Source organism: Colobus angolensis, unplaced genomic scaffold (genome assembly GCF_000951035.1).
Source record: "Colobus angolensis palliatus isolate OR3802 unplaced genomic scaffold, Cang.pa_1.0 Scaffold212, whole genome shotgun sequence".
NCBI classification, from domain to species: domain Eukaryota; kingdom Metazoa; phylum Chordata; class Mammalia; order Primates; family Cercopithecidae; genus Colobus; species Colobus angolensis.
The window spans coordinates 3932412-3955510 of NW_012115289.1; the positions used below are offsets into that span (position 1 = coordinate 3932412).

At 38.5% G+C, this 23099-nt stretch overlaps 1 protein-coding gene and 1 long non-coding RNA gene across 4 annotated transcripts in view; one reads left to right on the forward strand and one right to left on the reverse strand.

Annotated features, from left to right (window-relative positions):
• Positions 1-877: 877 nt before the first annotated feature.
• MIER3 (mesoderm induction early response 1, family member 3) overlaps positions 878-23099 on the forward strand; it is a 31158-nt gene continuing 8936 nt past the window's right edge. Inside the window, exons 1-9 of one of the 3 annotated variants that reach the window (XM_011942921.1) lie at positions 878-908; positions 4460-4605; positions 12439-12573; positions 13778-13898; positions 15919-16004; positions 16171-16243; positions 18282-18433; positions 20903-20984; positions 22756-22850. In XM_011942921.1, the coding sequence (XP_011798311.1) occupies positions 4507-4605; positions 12439-12573; positions 13778-13898; positions 15919-16004; positions 16171-16243; positions 18282-18433; positions 20903-20984; positions 22756-22850 (843 nt within the window). In that variant the 5' untranslated portion in view covers positions 878-908; positions 4460-4506. Of the gene's footprint in view, positions 909-4444; positions 4606-12438; positions 12574-13777; positions 13899-15918; positions 16005-16170; positions 16244-18281; positions 18434-20902; positions 20985-22755; positions 22851-23099 lie in introns of all 3 variants that reach the window. The other 2 variants (XM_011942920.1, XM_011942922.1) reach the window with 2 other exon arrangements.
• LOC105512452 lies at positions 4379-10196 on the reverse strand. The gene is made up of 2 exons (XR_001001855.1): positions 9921-10196; positions 4379-4539 (listed from the first exon to the last, which is right to left on the reverse strand). It is a non-coding gene; the product is annotated as an uncharacterized LOC105512452 (long non-coding RNA).

Below are 23099 nucleotides of genomic sequence, written 5' to 3' on the forward strand. Positions count from 1 at the left end.
GAAGAGCGGGACTCCCCGCTCCGTAGCCCGGGAGGTGCGGGCGCCCCTGGGGTTAAAGGGCAGACCGAGACCCTCGACGCCCTCTCCAGGAGAGAGGCTTGATAGCCCCAGTTTACTCTGGGCTGGAGGAAAGAAGGCTGGGCAAGCGAAGCTGCCCCGGCCATGTCCCCCGGGACTGGTGAGCTGGGGGGAGGGGGCGTTGTGGCAGGAGCCCCTGGGCTGGAGCTCGCTGGGGCTGGAGGCGCGCTGGCGGTCCAGGGAGGGACTGAACACTCTGGTGGAAGGAGCCAGCATCCCTGGAACTGAGAGGAACTGCATCTCTGGACTCGGGAGAGAGGATGGGGGGCTCGCGCTTTGGTTTGGGGGCGAGTGTCCGATTCGAGCTGGCCTATGCTCCAGGGGAAGAGATCGGCCTCGGAGTTGGGGCTCCCGGGCCCCAGGGGCAGACTGGGTGCTCAGAACGCGAGTTCCTTCCAGAAAAGGGTGTTACGTTTGGAGTTGTTTGGGGCTTCGGAAAGCCGGGCGGGATTTGGGGGACTCCGGAGATGCCAGGGATGGGGACTGATGGTGCGAGCCGACTGCTCTGGGTTTTGCTTCTCCGCTTTGTAACTTGCTGAGCTCCAAGAAGCGACTTGGAGTTGCCTCTCAGACTCCGGGCTTAGTCCTGGGTCTGTGAGTTTGTACACTGGGGACTCGGGGAGGAAGGCGAGGCAGCCAAGAGGGGGCCCGAAAGGGGCCGGGAGCGATTGGAGCGAAGCTACGTCTTGCACTTTTGGCAGCTGCGGTGGAGCGCTCGACTCCGCCTCCTCTGCGCCCTATTGCCGGCGCTGCCTCTTTCCCCGGCTGCGGGATCTAACCTCACGTTTTCTTCTCTCTCTCCTAGGCTTCTTTTGGAAGTTCGAGCCCAGGTTTGTCCTATTTTCTTACGTCTTCAGTGGTTCCTAGTGGGTAATGTGGGCTCAAAGATCTGTTGCTAAATGATTCCCCACAGAAATGTATCCTGCAGGTTTTTGTTCATTGATTTTTAAGAGCTTCAATGTGCATTTAGTAGTTAAGTTTGGGGAGGGAACAGTTACACGGTTCTTTGTTGTTTTCTCTTGCATGTTGGAAAGGTAACTGTTACAAAGCTGCTTCGACACGCGTTCTTTTAAGTAATATGGCTTTAATTATTACATATCTTATTTTTCCTCCGAGCCTGAAACAGTTAATCCCAAATTAACTTGACACCAACTTTAGCAATTTAGATTTTAATTTCGGTTTCTTCGAGAGAGTGAGTAATTTGTCAGAACTCTGGGACTACTTTACTAACCGTGACTCCTCATCTCCTCTTACTTTGTTTCTTTTTCATAATTAAATGTCTGTGAATTATGTTAAAATTGGAAGTTGAGAGGTAAAGCTACCTTAAAATAAAAAAGACAGAACTTCCAAATTTGTCACAGAAAAATGGTGATTTCGACTTCTGAGCTGAGACAATCTTAGGTCATCTAGTACGGTGTTTCTTAACTTTCTTGAGGTCAGAAACCTCTGTGAGGATCTAATGAAAGCAAGGGATGTGTCCCAGAACTCTGCACATATGCATAATTACACACAATCTGGGGTTTGTAGAATTCCTGAAGCAGGTCCATGATAAGGACCTTTCCTCATGTGCTAATCATGTAAGGATAGTGCTGATCATGTAAGGATATCTTTGTTTCAGTTTCTCATCCCCTTTCTGTTTACCTCTTCGCTGTCTTCCCTCTCGTAGTCTATAGGAAAAGCACCTCTGGACTAGTCCAACTCCATTATTTTACACTTGAGGAGACTTTTAAATAACTTTAGTTAGCGGTGGAGCACAGATGAGCTCCTAAATCTTCCATTACAACTTGTTTCCGTAGAGTGAACAGTCTGTTTCCTTACAGTATTACTTTTTATATCTACTCGACCTTCAGAGCCTCACTTGACTGTCATTTAGGCTACATCTTTAAAGTTTATTCTAAAAATTTTTGTTAATTTTAAGATGAACTTTTTTGTTATAACTGATTTTAGGAAAATATATACACGATGTCAAGCAGCTGGGTTAATGGAACTTTTCCGTTTGGCCTCACTGACTTCTTTGAAGAAGTTTCAATCTAAATAAAAAGCCAAAAGACAGTGTAACCTGTTTTTAATCAACTAGCCTGTTTTGTTGTTGTTGTTGTTGTTTGTTTGTTTGTTTTGAGATGTCACCCAGGCTGGAGTGCATTGGCCCAATCTCACTGTAACCTCTGCCTTCTAGGTTCAAGCCATTCTACTGCCTCAGCCTCCCAGGTAGCTGGTACTACAGGGATGTGCCACCACACCCGGCTAATTTTTCTGTATTTTTAGTAGAGATGGGATTTCACCATGCTGGTCAGGCTGATCTTGAACTCCTGATCTCAAGTGATTCGCCCGCCTCAGCCTCCCAAAGTACTGAGATTAATTATCCAGTTTTTTAAAAAGAATTTTTGAGTTGGAAGGGACTTTTGAGGTCCTTTCAGTCATCCCCATGTGTTTTGCAAATGGAAGACAGGAGCTAGACCTAGAAAGTTTAAATGACTTGCTTCAGGTCCCAAAAAGCCAAGGACAAAGCTGGGAGTAGACCCTCAGGTCCTTCGATTTTTGGCCCTTATTGAATACCTTCCATGTTAAAGGGGAAGCCTGTTGTGCCAAGTGGTAGAGAAGTAACAGAAGAGTCCAGAGGAGCTCTGCTACCAAAGAGGTGGAAAAGTCAGCATCTATTTCATTTCTGCCTCTTTGGCATACCGTGGAACTTGCCAGGAATTCCTCAAAAAAAGAAAATTTGTAATGCTGGATGTGAGCTAATTAATTAATATTCATATGTCTTTTTTTGTTTGTTTGTTTTTTGAAATGGAGTCTTGCTCCGTTGCTCAGGCTGGAGTGCAATGGTGTGATCTTGGCTCACTACAGCCTTGACCTCCCAGGTTCAAGCGATTCTCCTGCCTCAGCCTCCCAAGTAGCTGATATTACAGGTGCCCGCCACCATGCCGAGCTAATTTTTTTGTATTTTTAGTAGAGACAGGGTTTTGCTGTGTTGGCCAGGCTGGTCTGGAACTCCTAACCTCAGGTGATCCCCCCACCTTGGCCTCCCAAAGTGCTGGGATTACATGCATGAGCCACCGCCCCTGGCCTGTATTTCTTTTTAAATTAAACCACATGTAAATCAACAGGTTTTTAAATGAGCAGATATTTTTCAACGTTAAGGAAGATAACATAATGTAAACCTACCAAAAAATTAAGTCCTGTAGAATGGTATTTTTAAAACTAATTAGAGTTCTCTGAACCTAGAATCAAAAATAATGAATTATGTGTGTGGTTTTTCCATAGTGAACAATCTTTGGCCTAGTTCCGTGTTTTGGTAATGATCTCACACTGTCCTGAAATGTTTGAAATTTTAAAATATTCAGTAGCTTGACTAAGAACAGATTAAACTTTTTATGTTGAGTATGCTTCCATCCACTTCTTCCTTCCCCCAACTGCAGTTTCTGATACTTTCCTTCCTTTCTCTGAGGGTTACTGGTCTAATTGAATTGGATACTAGAGTAAAACAAGTGGAGAAAGTCCTGTTTTCTTATAAATTTGATTTCATTTCTTTGGGATTGTGGATTTTAGTCATTTCTTCTCTTGGTTTTTGGAGTTTCCTATAGATTTCATATTTGCTATTAAAAGATATTATAGTTTTATAAACAAGTATGAATTATCCAAAACAACTTGCAATGGATACATCTTCCAAAACCTTCAGATGTGATTTTCTGTATTCCCTACACATAATCCTAAGAACTTTGTTAGTAATCCAAAGTAAAGCAAAGTCTTACAGTTTAATGCTTGTCTGATTAATGCTAGGGAACTTGAAGTACTGTTAGAGATATGTAAAGTGATACAGTGCTTTTAAAAGCTGAATGGCTGTATAGCTGCTTCACAGAAACTTTTATTTGTTTTATAAAACAGATTTTTGTTGTGTTTTTGTGTTTATTTGAGGGTTAGAATTTGAGTAAAATTTGTATTATCCTGAAGTGTGAGTCTTAGTGTATAGTAGATTCTTGTGAAATCTTCTGTTCATGGAAATTTAATTCTTCTGACATTTTACTTTGCTTTTAGACAGCTGTATTAAATGAACTGATAAGCGAGTTTGACTCCTTTTTCTACTAGAATGTTTCTTTAAGATCATGCTGCTTAAATCACTTTGTTGTTATAAGATGTTTTCTTGTGGACTAGACCCCTTATAAAAGTGTTTGTGAATAACTTTGCCTTGTTATTTTGCTGGTTTAGACGTATTTTCAGAATCATAGGGTCTTAATTTATAACCTATAAAGTATATAGTAAATTCATTTATTAAAACCCTCATGTAAACATTAAAATGAACTGGCAGAAGAACATAAATTTTTATTTTATTTTGTTAATAACCTTGTAAATGTGTGAAGTGATTCAGTTTGTTTTATTCCAGTTGGGTCTTTGTCTTCTGAAGATCATGATTTTGACCCCACTGCTGAGATGTTGGTCCATGACTATGATGATGAAAGAACTCTTGAAGAAGAGGAAATGATGGATGAGGGTAAAAACTTCAGTTCTGAAATTGAAGACTTAGAAAAGGTATAAGATTTACTTTAATATACACATTTACAAAGATTTTGAAATTCTGTTGTAATTTTTAAAATAATCTACCTGAAATAAAAATAGGATCATAATCTTTTTTTAATTTTCACTTTTATTTTGGGGGATAGCCTAATAAGTATGTTTTCATTTAATTTTTCAAAATTATTTTGTATCTCTTAACCTAATTTTTAAGCTTATATCAGCACAGTGAAGTAGGTACACATAGGCATTTTACAAAAGATGAGAAAATTGAGATACGGAAAACTATAGGCCCTAAGATTAGTTCTGAATCCTAGTCTAGCCCTCTTCCCATTATATCGTACTATTCTGCTAAGGGTCAAACTTGAATTTGGCTAAGTACTGTAGTAGATACAGAGAGAAGTCTTTTCCTTCAAATAACTCATAATCTAGTGGAATATTTTAAGAAAATTGAAAAAGGTTTACTGTATTTTCAAATATAAATTGGTAATATCCCATCCCCTGCTCCTTTAAAAGTCATCTTTTAAAAGGTTGGCAAGAATGAGTGTAGTTTATAATTTTTTAAGCCCCAAGTCAATATAAATTCAAATGAACTGTATTTTTAACATACATTTATACCAGGACTGTATATAGAGAGGTCCCTATACGGGTTACCTTGAAAACATGTAGGATTTATGCTTGCTTAACCATATTTGAAAATTTCTAATCATCCAGAATAACAAAAGCTTTCAGAAATGATACTTATCCCCTGAGTTATCCTACACCTCTTTTTCTTGAAAAGGGCAAGCATATTATATATATCATCTCCTCCGCTTAGTAGCTTTGTGAGGCAGGAGTGGAATGTTATTTTATTTCCTTCCTCACGTTAATACGCAGGGAAACAGAAGAGTGACTTAACTGCCCTCCCACTTGCTCTGATCTGTGGTATTTATCTGTAGTAAAGTACAGCTGTATACATGTGGTCTCTATTATTTTTATTGATGTTTAATGAAACATGAAAATGAATTAAAAACAGAGACACAAATATAAAGAGTAAGGATCAAGTTTTTAGAAGGAATTTCAAATTATGTTTTGATTATTTCTATATAACTTGAAATAGTGTATTAATCTTTTATTAGTGGAATAGTGTAGGTATTGGTGTGTGTTAACAGTCTTAGGGGATTGATGTTAATGTTCATTTGCAAGAATTTTAAGTTTTTATGTTCATAGTAAATAAACTCAGTAGTGTATTGACTGTAATATGGCCCATATCTTAGTGTTCACAAATTTTTATTACATCATGTGTTATGGAAAATAAGGTAAGTACAAAAGCAATTTTCTTACAGTAGCTCTTTGAGTATAGAATATGTGGCTAGATTTTAGTTATTAAACATACTAAAATATGGCTTATGTAATATCTTTATATATTTTAATGTATTCTTATTACTGCCTTCTGAGAGCTTTCAATAGTCCTAGATTTATAGGTAGAACTTGCTCCATTGTGCAGGCTGGGGCGCAGTCTTGGCTCACTACAGCCTGTGCCACCTGGGTTCAAGTGATTCTCCTGCCTCGGCCTCCCAAGTGGTTGGGATTACAGGCATCCACCATCACACCTGGCTACTTTTTGTATTTTTGGTAGAGACGGGGTTTTGCCGTGTTGACCAGGCTGGTCTTGGACTCCTGACCTCGGGCAATCCACCTGCCTTGGCCTCCCAAGGTACTGGGATTATAGCGTGAACCACTGCACCTGGCTGGTAGAACTTTTTAAAGAGTTCTTATTTCTGCTTTTATTAATATATAATTATCGCCTTAGTGTTCACTGTGAGAAAAATTCAAAAATTCAGAAAAGCACAAATGAGAAAGTAAAAAATCACTTTTTCTACCACTTAGACTTTAGTATAGGTTTTTTCTTTTTTGTTAAAAGAGAAAAAGAAAAAGCATTTAGGCTGGGGGCAGTGGCTCACACGTGTAATCTTAGCACTTTGGGAGACTAAAGTGGAACGATCGCTTGAGCCCAGGATCTGAGACCAGCCTGGGCCACATAGTGAGATCCCATTTCTACCAAAAAATTTAAAAATTAGCTGGGCATGGTGGTGCATACCTGTAGCCCCAGCTACTTGGGAGGCTGAGGTGGGAGGATCACTTGATCATCCCAGGAGTTCAAGGTTGCAGTGAGCTATGATTGTGCCGCTGTATTCCAGAGTATGTGACAGACTGAGACCCTGTCTGGAAAAAAAAGATCACAAGACATTTAAACAAATTATATGTGTATTGTTTAGCAGCCTGTGCCTTAAGGTGTCAGACAGGCGTTAGTTATTAACATGAAATGCATCTCAGACCGTCTCATTTGGTCCATCCAGCAATGCCATCAGTTGTGTCAGATGAATGTTGGCATTATTTTTCTAGGCTCAGAGGCCTTGTTGATTATAGGACGTAGTGTTGATTTCTTTTCTTTTTTTTTTTTCTTTTTTTGAGATGGAGTCTTGCTCTGTTGCCCAGGCTGGAGTGCAGTGGCGCAGTCTTGGCTCACTGCAAGCTCTGCCTCCTGGGTTCACACCATTCTCCTGTCTCAGTCTCCCAAGTAGCTGGGACTATAGGTGCCCGCCACCACAACTAGCTAATTTTTTTTGTTTTGTTTTGTTTTGTTTTTAGTAGAGACAGGGTTTCACCGTGTTAGCCAGGATGGTCTCAATCTGCTGACCTTGTGATCCACCCGCCTCGGCCTCCCAGAGTGCTGGGATTACAGGCGTGAGCCACCGCGCCCGGCCTACTGTTAATTTCTAAACAGTGTAGGGGTAGGGGGAGGAACACTTGTATATGAAGTTTGCGCTTTAGTATCAGCCTACATCCTGATTCTGATATGTGAGGGAGTGCATCATAGGATCAGGGAAATGATGGTATATGAGGAAATGGAGGTGAGAGGGATTAGGTGATTTGTCCAATATAATGGTTAGCAATTGGGGGGTCTTCTGCCCTAAATATGGTACTCTTCCTGATAGAAATCCTTTAATTTATAGACGAGTTCATTTATAAGTGTGACTAGATTCTACTGTGTGCCTTAAAATGTAAATAGGTTCAACAAAATACCCAAGAAAAGGAAGAGAAAAATCCTTATACCTGGGATCACACTTCTAAGCTGATTTAGCTACCACAGATCCTTACAGACTTTGAGACTTACTAAGTCAATTTTGAAAAAATTGTTTTTATGTTTTAAAGGACTTAAGTGCTTTATTAATAGGCTCTCATAGAGAGCTCATTTGCGAAGTGCTTCAGAGACTAGGGTCACCTTTTCCAGTTTTGCTTTAAAAGTTTTGGTACAAATGATTTGTGTTTTAGCATCAACCCTCTGGCCACCACTGTCATCACTTGAACTTATTAATGAAGTTTCTATGAAGATGGTCATCTTCTCCCTCAACAGATGGTCATGCCTGTGTCTTTATAGAAAAGTGGAGGTTTTCTTGAGTGAGTGCTGGGAACCTCCCGTCTCCCTCACATATACAAACTTTTATATTATTCTTTCCCTCCTGTCCTGTGAAGTATCTGTGATATCCCAGGCTAACCTCTAGATTCTATCCTTCTTGCCCTCAATTTATTCTTCTACCCTTTTTTTTTAATTTCCACATAAGAATCCTACTCATGTAGATCCCACATTTGGAAGAAATTTTCTTTTGATCTTATGTTGCCCTCAGTCACTCTCCTTTTGTAGCCAAGTCTCAAGTCACGTATGTACTTTCTTCCCCTCCCATTCAGTCCTTAACTTGGCTTCTTCCACCATGCTATAAGGCCACCAATAATTACTTATGTAGAGATGGTCTCACTCTGTCACCCAGGCTAGAGTGCAGTGATATGATCATAGCTCACTGCAACCTTGACCTCCTGGGCTTAAGCAATTTTCCCACCTCAGCCTTCCAAAGCCTAGGGATTACAGGTGTACCCCACCACCCTGGCTGATTAAAAAAAAATTTTTTTTATGGAGAAGGGGTCTTTCTATGCCCAGGCTGGTCTCCAACTCCTGGGCTCAAGCGATCCTACCTCGGCCTCCCAAAGTGCTAGGATTACAGGCAGCAGCCACCGCGCCTGGCCCAGGTCACCAATAATTCCTGATTGCTAGATGCTAAGATTTCTTGTCTTTTTCTTAATTTCTTTTTGGAATTTGACCCAAGTGACCATTCCTGATTATCCATACTTGTTTCTGCCTTAATTTATGTAATCCTACTTTTTCCTGGTTCTATTGTCTGACTTCTCCCTCCTTATTTTATGATCTTTTCCTTCTTTGCCCGCATTTTCATTAACATTTTCTGGGGTTTTGGCTATTGTCTTCTTACTCTGTGTGCCTTTTCTGGGTGATCTCACTCAAACCACTGCTTTAGCTTTCACCTTAAACTGATCATTACTGTCCCATCCTTAAGTATATCTTGTGTTTCTGTCTCATAGTCGTGCTATAGTTACCTAACTTCCCAGGCCAGAAATCTGGCAATCCATTTAAACTCCTATGTTGCTTTCATTCCTTCTATCAAGTAACTCAAGAAATGTATCTTTCCCTAAATTTCACTCAAATAATCCCCCTTCTTAGTTCAGGCTCTCATTCTGCTTCCCTTAGAACATTATTTCCAAAATACGAATCATGTTTAAGAATTTTCAGACATACCCATTGCCCATAGTGTAACATATTTGAAAGTTCTTCTGATAAGCATAGATCCCCTCGTCTTTTCTCTCTACCCTCTCCGTGGGTGAGCTCATCAACTTCTGTGGTTTTAAATATCATCTAGATGCTAATGAATGCCAGATTTATATCTTTAGCCCAGCCTGGTTCTCTGAGCTCCAGGCTCCTGGCCAACCTGACTTTTCTACTTGGATGTTTCATAGTCCTCTTAAACTGAACCATGTCCTTTGCAGAACTCTTGTTTTTGTTTTGTTTTCCTTCCAAAACCTTTTATTCCTTTAGTATTCTCTATCTTGGCAGAAGTTACCACCGTCTAGGCAATTGCTCAAATAGAAAACTGGGGAGTCCTCCTTCCCTTTCCCTCCCACGTCCAGTGACCCATTTGGTTCTACCTCAGAATATGTCTCTTCACTTCTCTCCTCTTGTGTATCACTACCCTCACCTAGCACGAGGCTTTTTAAGTGGTTTCCCTGCTTCTCCTGTATCTCTCCACCCTTCTCAACTTTTCTTCATGCAGGTGTTCAGTATTTTAAGAAGAAATAACGCCATGGTACTCCCTTTTTATGAGTCTCCGATGGCTCCTCATTGCCTTGGGAATGAAGTCCAGGTTCCTTTCCCTGGCCCTGAGGCCCTTTGTGATCTGTCCCTGCCTCTCTTTCCATTCTCTTCAACCATTCTTCATTCTACTCACCAAACTTTGGCCATTTGGCTTAGTAGGAAACCACCTTCAGCCCTTCAGGCCTCACATGTGTCTTTTTTTTTGCCTGGAATACTCTTCACAGGACTGGCCTTCTCAGACTTCAGGCCTCTGCTGAAGATTGCTGACTGTCTTTCCCTGCTACCCTCTGAAGGTGGGCCCCGAGTGTTACTCTGTATCTCAGTGCTCTGTTTGTTACAGTCATCAAACTTGGCAGCCCTATATTTGTGTATTGTCAGAAGCCTTGTCATCTTTCAAGACTTAGCTCAGTCTTCACCCTCTGTGCATACCTCCATACGAGTATTCTTGGGGTGTAGATCTGCCCTTCTCTATACTCACAATTGAATATTGAAGTCATTACATTGTATTATAATGGCTAATTCATCAGTTTCCCCCACTAAGACTGAATTCCTTGTGAGCAGGGATTCTTCAGTGAATTTAATTTTTATGTCCAGTAGCCAGTAGCCCTCAGCCAAGTACTTAGAACTGAGTAAATGATGGGAAGGTGGACCATCAGTGCATAAGAGGTGAAAATTGCCACTCCCCATTTCAGGAAGAAAGACTGAAACTGTGAGCTTCTGGAGAAATACTACTGACAGGTGCTTGGCAAAGACTGCAACCCAGGCATCTCTTACATTAGAACCAATATGAGCCAAAGGGAATGCACTGCGTGGCCTCTGCAAGGAGCAAGATAGGACTGTAGAGAGACTCTGAATCTGAGTCTTGTTACCTTCAAGGGATTCTTTGGTTTGGAAGAAAAATAATTCATGGAAGTTTCCCCGTGGTGTAGGTGAACTTCACACTGTTCTGACAATCCAACTCAATTTATGCTGACTCCATGCTCCCAAAGGAGTTTTGGTTGATTTAAATCCCAAGCTAAAAAAGATTTTCATGATCATTTATGGTCATTAGAAAGGCGTATGTCTACTACTGCAAATTTATAAATTAGTCTTCTATCATATACCTGATTGTGTAAGTTCATTTAGCATGAATCTGTTTTAGTTACGCACAATGAATTATGTAAGTTCCACACCTGCAAAGGTGCATTCCCTGTGGGCCCTGTGGGCAGCCAGCTGGCCCTCTAAGGAATCATCACTGGCTCTTCTCAGGTCACTTTGTGATCACCTGTGGACATGTTTTGCATACTCTGCTTTAGCGTTTTCATGCTGTTTGCTTTATGGATTATTTTATTTTAAAGGGAAAACTAAACCATAAGCAAATTTTAAAAATAAATCTCTTAATTGATGGATACAGAAATCTTAAAAATATTTAACAGATTAACTAGTTCATGAGTATATTGTTTTGAAGTTACTTATTTGAATGATAAATAGTTCTTTTTTTTCTTTTTTGTATTTTTAGTAGAGATGGGTTTTCACCATGTTGGCCAGGCTGGTCTCAAACTCCTGACCTCAAGTGATCTGCCTGCCTTGGCCTTCCAAAGTGCTAGGATTACAGGTGTGAGCCACTGTGACCGACCTTGAATGATAAATAGTTCTGTACGCTTTAGTAGTTAAAACATAGTCATGTGTCGCTGAACGAGGGAATACATCTGAGAAAGGCGTCATTAGGCAGTTTCATTGCTGTGTGAACATCATAGAGTATGCTTAGACAAAAGTAGCTAATTAATGTAGCCTACTGTACACCTAGGCTATATGGTGTAGCATATCATTCCTAACACAGTTGTGTATGCAGCCTGGCTGTATATGCAGTCTGCATGCACTGAATGTTATGTAGTATATCGTAACACTTATTTTCACATGGATTCCTGAGAGGGAAACAGTGACTTGGTGTCACTATGAGGCATGGCATAGGTATTCATAACATAGGCAGCACTGTAGCCGGGGCATGCAATTTTATTAAAGCAGCCAGTAAGATAACTGGGGAACTGGGATTCAAACCCGGAATTAAGCCTCAGTTTTCTCACCTGTAAAATGGTGATAATAGTATAATCTTCCTCAGACAGTTGTTTTAAAAAAAACTGGTATGAAAATATAGTAGAGATATAGTAAGAATATAAAAGGATAATTGTGCTTTGAACATAAATATTGCTGATGTTAGTAAACATTCAGCAAAGGTTTTTCTACCAGGTGTCTTCTAATTAACACGAAGAGTAAAGCAAGCGGTCAGCTGTTAAATGCACGGAAAGAAGCTGTGAATTACAAGTTATTGATTGATTAATTGGAAATGTTTTCAGGGCAAATCTTTATGTTAACTTGAAAGCTAAAAAAAGGTACTAAAGCAAATATTTGAGGAATTTTTAAAATAGTAAAATGCTTCTGGAAAATAAAAACTAAGGTGTTAATTGTTAGGCTTTTGTTTATACATTAATTATAGCTCTAGGTGTTTGGTCCTGTTTTCTGACAACAGCACAAAAAGAAAAACTGAAGCTTACCTTTGATTTGTTCTGCTGTTTTGATAATGTGCTTTATGAACCTAAGGGGACAGTACAGTTTACCTGCAGTTCAGTATTGTGACATCTGCTGAGTCCGTGTTTATGCCCTGGCTTGAACAGGAAGGAACCATGCCTCTAGAAGACTTACTGGCATTCTATGGCTATGAACCTACGATTCCAGCAGTTGCAAATTCCAGTGCAAATAGTTCCCCAAGTGAACTGGCAGATGAACTACCAGACATGACATTAGACAAAGTAAGTGTGAGTATTTGAAAGAAAAATTCAGGATCTGTTACCATTGACTGCTTTTATTAGAGTTTTTTTTTCCATTTAAAGTATTATTTAATAATCCTTAAATGTAAACTTCTTGTTGACCCATTGCGCTTATTTCCGTGGCTGATTTAAACATTGTTTGGCTTTGATCACACTATGTTAAGAGTAGTATTAATAGCAGCTTCATGGTACTTTGCATGCCTGAATATTCTCCCGTAATGTTTTCATCTTTCCTGTGTAGACACATTGTATCTAAACTTAGATCTTGGCTTAACTTCTTTTGATCGTATAAACACATAAAAGCCTTGATTAATAAATCCCCCAGAAGCCTTCAAACCAAGCTGACTTAGGCGTGGAGTGGTTGGAGAGAAGTTCTGTTTTCTTGGCTCTGGGAGTGACAGCGGCCGCAGCAGCCAAGACCACGGTGATCCATCTCTAACATAGGCTGGTTGTGGGGAGGCCTAGTCCCTGCTGAGGAAAATTCACACGGCCATGGCCTCTGCTAACAGATCCCTGGGAACCTTTCCTTGCCTTTCAGATCTCAGGCAGGGAGAGGAATCCACATCTTGGAACCTCTTCCTGTGAGTTATGTTGTTCCCACTTTTAAGTCAATGTGATATTAATGTACCACAGACCTTAATGACCATAGTCATTCAACAAGTATTTATTGAGTGGCTACTATGTGCTAGGCATAAGGATGACTATACTTACATAAAAATTAATTCAAACGTGTTTCTTTTAAAAGTATGTCAGTAGGCAGAGCTGTTCATTAGTCGGATTTTTAAATTATTGGAAGAGTGGAGGTTGGAGGCATTTTTTCAGTTTTACTTTATTATTGACAGAAAATGAATATAATTGTTAAGCACTTAAAAGTCAGACTATTTTTGTTGTAAATTCACTAAAAATTAGCCTACAGCTTTAGATAAGCTCTCTGTATACCCACAAATTAGGCAATTGTTTGTTATAAGTATATAGTTGCACTAATTATCATTTAGTAGTATATTATTGAATATTACATAATATCAAATACTAAATATTTCTGTACATGAAGTAAATAATAGGAGAATTTCATATTTCTTTCATAAGGTTCCAACTGCTTCTTAATTATATGTTATAAAAAGATAGTTTTCTTAATTAATGAGATGTAATCATTTCTAACTCTAGCACTGCCTTCTTATTCTTCCAGGAGGAAATAGCAAAAGACTTGTTGTCAGGTGATGACGAGGAAACTCAGTCTTCTGCGGATGATCTGACGCCATCTGTGACTTCCCATGAAACTTCTGATTTCTTCCCTAGGCCTTTACGATGTAAGAAACCCAGTGGATTACTGATTAATAGTAACATTGATATTGTAGCTTTAGTACATTTTATTGTGTTCAGTAATTTATGTCAGAATATTCTAAATATTTTATGTGGTTGAGATAAAATACGTCTGTAATTTAAACAAGATTATAACCTTTCTTTTGGGATAGAGGTGAACTAATATGTCATTTAAAAATTGAAATATTTGGCCAGGTGCAGTGGCTCACGCCTGTAATCCCAGCACTTTGGGAGGCCGAGGCAGGCAGATCACTTGAGGCCAGGAGTTTGAGACCAGCTTAGCCAACATGGTGAAACCTATTCTTTACTAAAAATACAAAAAATTAGCCAGGCATGGGGGCATGCACTTGTAATCCCAGCTACTCAGGAGGCTGAGGCATGAGAATCACTTGAACCTGAGGGGTGAAGGTTGCAGCCAGCTGGAGATCATGCTACTGCACTCCAGCGTGGGCCACAGAGAGAGACTCTGTCTCAAAAATAATAATAATAATAATAATATAAAAATGGAAATATTGACTTTATTTTTACAAGGCCATTTTCCTTCTCAAGACTCATCTGTTGCTATGGTAACCATTCCTAGTTTCACCACAAAATTTTTTAGACTTTTTTGAATTTCTATTAAAAGGCTCCTGCTCTCCTGGTTTTGAAAACTTATCAGTGAACCCCGTCTCTACTAAAAAATACAAAAAACTAGCCGGCACCTGTAGTCCCAGCTACTTGGGAGGCTGAGACAGGAGAATGGTGTAAACCCGGGAGGCGGAGCTTGCAGTGAGCTGAGATCTGGCCACAGCACTCCAGCCCGGGCGACAGAGCGAGACTCCGTCTCAAAAAAAAAAAAAAAAAGGTATTTTTACTTTTAATGATTAATCTTTTGCCTATTACTTCTTGGTGTTACCTCTTAATGTTTATCAGTAATACTTAAAAGGTTTTGGGGTTGGGTGTGTGATCCCAACACTTTGGGAGGCTGAGGCGAGAGGATCACTTTAGGCCAGGAGTTCTAGACCACCCTGGGTAACCTATCAAGACCCTGTCTCTACAAAAAAATTTTAAAATGTAAAACTTAGCTGAGTATAGTGGCATGCACATGCAGTCCCAGCTATTTGGGAGGCTGAGATAGGAGGATCACTCAAGCGCAGGACTTTGAGGTCACAGTGAGCCATGATCAGGCTACTGCTCTCTAGCCTGGGTGACAGAGTGAGACCCTGTTTCTAAAAATAAATAAATAAAATGTTTTGGACTAAAATAATTTCTTAGATGCAATCTGCAGTCTCACTCTTTTTTTTTTTTTTTTTAGATATTTTTTATGGTAGAAGAACTGTTTGGTTAATAAGTTCAAATATCCATGCATTCGTGTGTGTACAAAAACAGTTTCGATGGACCTAATATGCAACTTTGTGTGTGTATCTCCTTCTGGATTAGTATAATCAGAACTCCAGTGTTTTACTTTCTTTTTAAGGTGGCCACAGTGGTTTCCTTCTATCTCCCAAACTATTTAATAGTATACCATAATAATTATCAGGATACTATACACTTTTTTTTTTGAGATGGAGTCTCACTCTGTCGCCCAGGCTGGAGTGCAATGGCGTGATCTTGGCTCACTGCCACCCCTGCCTCCCAGGTTCAGGCAGTTCTCCTGCCTCAGCCTCCCGAGTAGCTGGGATGACAGGCGCCTCCCGCCATGCCTGGCTAATTTTTTTGTATTTTTAGTAGAGCCTGTTGGCTAGACTGGTCTTAAACTCCTGACCTCAAGTGATCCACCCACCTCAGCCTCCCAATGTGCTAGGATTATAGCCATGAGAGCCACTGCACCGCCCAGGATACTATACACTTTATTAGGATTTTCAGTGTCTCATTTTGACCAATGTCGATTGTGAAAATCACGCTGGTGGTTTAGTATACTTATGCTGATCCTCACTTATTTAACAACATTTTAAAAAATACAACAGGCATTCTTCCAGGTTCTGCAAAAATAGGCAGTAAAAACCTTTTAAATTTTTGTCTTTTAAGCAAATACTACATGTGATGGTGATAAGGAATCAGAGGTTGAAGATGTTGAAACAGACAGTGGTAATTCACCTGAAGATTTGAGGAAGGTAAGTTGAGTTAACATAGTGGACTAAATGGGCTTTGAAAAATGTTTCTGAAATGATTTATGATAATTTTGTTGTTTTGACCTGTAGAAACTGATTGATGAGTTGGGGCTTTTTTTCAGTATCTATTTTTATAATAAGTAATTTTTACATCTCAATTTTCCTGTAGGAAATAATGATTGGTTTACAATATCAGGCAGAGATTCCCCCTTATCTTGGAGAGTACGATGGTAATGAGAAAGGTAAGGAAAGCTTTTGATTTTGATAATGTTTGGTAGATCAGGTTACCACTTGATATGTTTATTTAAATACCTGGTTTTATACCAGTCTTGGCAATATATAGATAGATTTGGGAAACATTCAGAGTTAGGATATTTAGGCCTGACTTAGGAAAAATCTATCAAAGTTAATCACTAGACTCAGAGTTTCCCCCAACACCCGGCCCTGCCCAAGGCACACATAGTGCTTGTTAGCCAGTGCGCTTAGTGCCTGTTGGAATAGTTCAGAGCCTCCCACAGTGCTGTACTTTGGCCTTCATCCTGCTTCAGTAGAAGTGGGTAGGATCTCATCACCTGAGATAATGAGAATATTAAGGATATAATCTTCTGGAAAGAAAATTCTTGAGGGAAAAAGAGACTGGAAGAAATTCTCCTTCCCCAGCCCCGGAAGAGCAGGAAGTAAAATGTAAGGATCTGCTGCTTTTGCTTGTATACTCCTAATTATGTGTAATCAGTTTTTCCTTACATTTTTGGTGCATTCCAACGGTAGCTGGTTTTCAAAATATGAAGGGGATAAGGTGGTAGGATATAAAAATACAGTTACACCTTCTTAGTTGAACTTGGGAACCAAGTACATTAGGAATATTTCCATGAGTGTTTGACTTTTTCCCTAAGTTGATTTATCCCTGTGAAGTCAAAAGGACAAAAGCAGCACCCAACACAATAACTTCCTGAGTCCTTCTTTTTCCTTTCCTCCATGCCAGGTCATCCTCCATTTAAAGGAGGGAAGGACTGTTTACCCTGGGATTGTTAGCCATGGCAGCCACTAGGAACACTGTTTTCCTAAACTGCTTTCAAAGTGTTAAAAGACAGTTGTCCCAGGGGAAGCAAAACATAACTGATGATCTTCAGATGTGCCAGCCTTCTCACCCCACCACCCAAATGCCACACTTGGCCCTTTGAGCCAAGTACATGCTCAGCAACTGTAGGTCCTTAGGTCACACATAGTAGAGGTGAAATTTTGTCAGTGCTGCAGATTGGAGGGAAGGTGTACTTTATCTTTTGAGGGAATAAGCCCAAATTGTTTTACCTATTTTACTTGTGACCAGAGATAAAGTAAGTTCTAGGAACTTCTCTCAAAAGACAAGTGTTACTGCTTCACAGGCACACTTTATTTTTAATTTTCCTGCTACCTGGGACTGACAATGCCTGCTTCCTACAGTTGGGATTATAATGCACTTATCATGGTCCCTGGCACGCAGTGTGTTCTCAGTACATTATTTTTATCAGCTATAGTCAGTATTTATTATGCACTTGAAGAATGGATTGCACTTGAAGCACTGGACTAAATACTTGGGCCATTCATATTACTTTATTGTGTAAAGTAGAAGCTTTGAGTAAAGTGGCACAATGCATTAATAAAACATAAACTTGTTTTAATGACATTTTGTTCATTAATGTATCAGTCTCTTTAAGAGATTGTAGAAAGTTTACTTTTCTTACTGTTTCTTCCTCTTCCCAAAAACCTCCCTAGGGAGATTTGGTTAATCTACTTTCTCCTTTAAATAAAAGTTATCTTATTGGGAGAAAAAGTATACCTTTCTTAGCTATTTCTTTATTACCAGATATTTTGGGTTTTATTTATTTGCAATTTTTAACCCCTAGAGATTTCATAGAGCAATTTAGGGATTTCAAGAGAAAATTCCAATGAGGTTGTTAGAGAATTTACACAGTTTTGTTTGCCCCTTCATTAGAAGAGTATAAGATAAACCACTATGGGGTTTTATATTAGACTTTACTAGGCATGGAGAGCCTTCAGATTGGTCAGTATATCCAGCCACCAAAAAAGCTACTTGCTTTGGCCACTGGAATCCTTGGCCTATAATAAAGTTAAATTTTTGCTTGTGTGTGAAAGGCCCTACTTAACGGATAATCAAATTACTGGTGTCTTCAAAGTTATTTACTTGTCCCACTGGATAGCCTATCAAGGAAGACGAAGAATTGTGTACGTCTTTGAGTGTGTTCATGATTTTTAATGTGTTAATGGGATTTTCTTTATCAGTATATGAAAATGAAGACCAGTTACTTTGGTGTCCTGATGTGGTTTTGGAGAGCAAAGTTAAGGAATACCTTGTTGAGACTTCATTAAGGACTGGCAATGAAAAAATAATGGATAGGATTTCTGCAGGAACACACACAAGGGACAATGAACAGGTATACTTCAACTTCTGTGGAAACAGCAGCCAGTTGACAGTATCTTCTTGATTTCTTATATTTGATACAGTTATTTTTAACATGTGAAGTAGGTATCTTTTCTGATAGAGTTTTACAATTTGCGAAAGACTGGTTTAAAAAACCATAACCTTGAGTTCTAGAGATAACTTCACTGTAGTTTCATATCTTTTCTTCTGGTCTTTTTAAAAATACCTTTATATATGTCTTACTTGAGATGCCATTTTATATCCTTTTAATTAATTAATCTTATTCTCCTTTGCCATTGAGAATTATTTAATACCTTATTCTTGATGTCTGTATAGTCTATCCTATACTTTTTAAAAAAAAAAAATTTCCCCTAAATTTCAACTTAGTGTATACTATCCCATACTTATAATTCATTTATTTAAACATTCTCTGTGGTTGGACTTTTAGATTTTATAAGTGTATTCTTTGAATTGTTCTCAACTTTAGGAAGTGATTAAAAAGTAATGTCTATTAAGACTGTATAAATTTGACTTAGGAGCATTTGTTAAGCACTTGTGTACCTGTAGATTCAGAATACTGTCCTGAGTGCATGTGGGATGGGGGATGGGAACATTGCCTATTTTTTCGAATGCCTCTAAGTTTTGCCCCTCTGACATTCTGCTTCTTTCATATGCCTTTATCACGGAGAATCCCCAACCCTGACTAATGAGTATACAGAGGTGGGCAGACACAAACTTGAATTTTGAAGTAACATAGGGAAGTCATACTAACTGTCAGACAGAAATCTCACTGGGTTTTTGTATTGATATTTGAAGTCTATATTAATTTTAGAAGAATTAAAACCTTTGTAACATTAGAAACTCAAATGGTTTTGCTTTTTTCAATATCACATGCATCTCACTAATTCCTCAATATCTTTTATGTGTGTGTGTATTCAATGCTATTGGAAAGGGGATCTCTATTTTATTTATTTATTTATTTTTCTGAGATGGAGTCTTGCTCTGTCACCCAGGCTGGAATGCAGTGGCGCGATCTCAACTCACTGCAACCTCCGCCTCCCGGGTTCAAGCAGTTCTCCTGCCTCACCCTCCCGAGTAACTGGGATTACAGGCATGCACCACTGTGCTCAGCTAATTTTTGTAGCCAGGCTGGTCTCAAACTCTTGACCTCGTAATCTGCCTGTCTCGGCCTCCCAAAGTGTTGGGATTACAGGCGTGAGCCACCACACCTGGCCCTCTATAATATTTATAATTGTATATTGTTGATGTTGAGAAATACCAATTTTTTTAAAAATGTACCTTAAACTGTTGAAACTACCTGACTCAGTTGTTTCTCAGGTTTTCTAGTTTGCTTTTTAAAAAATTTATGGGTAATATCATTTTTGTTTGACACATCATAATTGCATACATTTATGGAGTGGTTTTTTGGTTTTTGATTCATGATTACATTACACTTTTGTTCCTTCCTTACCATTATTATTCCTGCTTTATGTCTTAATGCATTAGCTGTAACTCTGAGATATTTGGTAATAACAGTGATTTGGTGCCTGCTTTTGGTGGAAGTAATACATCTAAGGTTTTTACATTAAGAATAATACTGGTCCTTGGTTCTACTGTCTTTATTATAGCAAGATAATATCCATCTATTTATAAGTATTGTAGTTTTTGTCTTTTTAAAATTAGAAATGAGTATTTATCAGATGCTTTTTAAGCAGCTGTTGATTTGATTTTTTTAAATTAACATTTAATTACACATATTTAGGTACACAGTGATATCTTGATACACATAATGTGTAGTGATCAGATCAGGGTAATTAGCTTAGAGATGACTTTTTAAAATGTAGGCTATTGATATATTAAAAGTTTTCCTAATATTGAACCATCTTCACTTCCCTAAAACTTACTTGGGAAGGTGGATTATTTAACTTTCAATTGAATTCTGTTATTCCTGTTTATTATGTTCATAATTCCAAGCAGATTTAATAGGATTATATTCTAATTTTAAAAAGTGGCACCTTTCATAGTAGATGGAAATAACTGAGACCGTTATAATCCTAGTCTGAAGTGCCATGCCTGTTATTCCAGGCCTGCTGCTGTTCCGTTATATTAAAACTAAAAGAGACAGGGAGGAAATGACAATTTTTCCAAACTAGAAAAAAAAAGCATTTAAAATAGGGGAAACTCAATCTTAGACCTAGTGTTTTTGTTTGTTTGTTTGTTTTTTTAAAAAAGTCAGAATGATACAGGCAGGTGATTTCTGAGAGGCAGCGTGAGGATGAACAAACTCACATGGTACCAGAGTCAATCTGCACGATAGTTACATAGACTAAATGCTTGGGCAGATATACCTTCAAATGCCCTGAAATTAGAGGGGATTTCAGTGTTTATCAAGACTCCAATATTTATCAAGACTCTTATACCTGTTTTTTAAAATGCTGTTAGGTATGAACTTTTAATACTTTTTATTGAATATCAACCCCAGGCATTATATGAACTTCTCAAGTGTAACCACAATATAAAGGAAGCAATTGAAAGATACTGCTGCAATGGAAAGGCCTCTCAAGGTAAAAAACACTTGGGTTTAAGAGAGGGACATGACAGGGATGGTCATTTGGGGATCAGAATAAGCAAAGTATCCTAAGGGACAGAGCAATCCTGTAACACTTTTTTAAGACCTGGTTCAGCTCCATAGCAAATAGTTTTTCCTTTTCTTGGGCTCTATTTTTAGATGTATCAGAGATGTTCAAATACAAATTAGTCACCCCCCTGCCACCTCTACTTTCTGGAAGAAATAGTTACAGAACAAAGCAGACCCCAGAGATGACAATATGTCCGAAGTAATTAGAATAGTTTTATGATTTCATTGAAAAAAATTTTCTTTTTTTTTAGCCAGACAGGAAATGAAAAGATTAAAGATTAAAAAAGAAACATGTATAATATATTCCACTGAATTTATTTCAAGAAGTGTATTTTTAGTAATCATGTAATAACATTTTATAGTTCTTACATTTTGTCAAGGAAAATGGTTAGCTTCTATTTTAGTATTTTTTGTCATTATATAAATGGATTGCATGCAGCATAGCTTTCATTAAATATGTGTAGAATGAAAATAATACTTAGTAATATTACTAGATGACTTGGAAAAGTATGAAAACTAAATATAATACATTTAAACTTACGAATTGAGATAGTCTATTAAAATGTCTCCCTTAGAAAAGCTGCTTCTTTGAAAAAAAATTATTTTAGACTCTCAAAACTCTCAAAATACAGGTTTCTTCCTTAGTTCAAACTATTTTTCACTTTTATTACGGACTACTATTAATGGCTTTGGGGACCTGGTCTCCAGTACCAAATGAGACACTTCATAGATACAGATGAGTGATAACTAATCTTAAGTCTAGGCTATGACTCTTTGAAGACCTTCCAGGTCTCTGCCCTAGGTAGATAGGGAATTCACCAACATTAACATCTGCTGGGAAATTGAATGGGATTTATTATTTTGAGAGCATGGACCATTTCTTATTTCCTTTATATATCCAGAGTATAGCACTCCACACACCAATTTCAAATAAATATTTGTTGATTATACTTTAATTATGGTCTCTAATTAAAGAATTTATGGTTTTGTTTTTTGTCTTTTTTGAGTCAGGGTCTCACTCTGTCTCCCAGGCTGGAGGGCAGTGGCATGATCACAGCTTAGTATATCTTTGATCTCTTGGGCTCAGGTGATCCTCCCACCTCAGCTTCCTAAGTAGCTGGAACTATAGATGCCCGCCACTACGCCTGGCTAGTTTGGTTTTTTGTCGAGACAGGGTTTCTCCTTGTTGCCCATGCTGATTTCAAATTCCTGGGCTCAAGCGATCCTCCTGCCTTGGCCTCCCAAAGTGCTGAAATTACAGGCATGAGCCACCACACCTGGCTAGAACTTGTGGTTTCGATGTAAGACCAAAACAGAGCTTCTTTCCCTCGATAAAGGAGAGTTTTTTTTTTCTAATTAAAAATGTGCTCATTGTTAAAAAAATTTTTTTTAATCAGAAAAACAAGCATGTTATAGAAAAATGTTAAATTCTCATCCCATAATGTAGTGGAAAACAGTGTTTATATTTTTGTATTTTAGACTTGATCTGTGGTATGCATACTTTTGGTAATTCTAACTAAAATCTGCATGCAGAGAGAGAGAGAGTGTGTGTGTGTGTGTGTGTGTGTGTGTGTGTGTGAGTGTGAGAGAGAGAGAGTTTATGACCTTTTACAGGGAAAACTTAACTGAAAATAAATCAGTGATTCACGTAAGAGAATTTGGGGGCCCACGAATTTTATTTAAAAATTTTTTTTTAGAAGGAATGACTGCATGGACGGAAGAAGAATGCCGAAGCTTTGAACATGCACTCATGCTTTTTGGAAAAGATTTTCATCTTATACAGAAGAATAAGGTAAATTAGGGAGATTAGTACAGATAAATTACTAGTTACAATGAATGTAAGCAACTAATTTATAAGTCAGTTCAGTAGGGAAAAAGCAACAACTTACTAACGTTCCCCTGCCCTTAGCATTTCAGATACCATTCTAACATAACTAATTTGCTCAGAGATGCCACAGCCTGCTTATGGAATGGCTGATAGTATATTCACATATCTTTCCACATGAACAGTTAACATAGAAAGTGGATTCACTGTATTTTT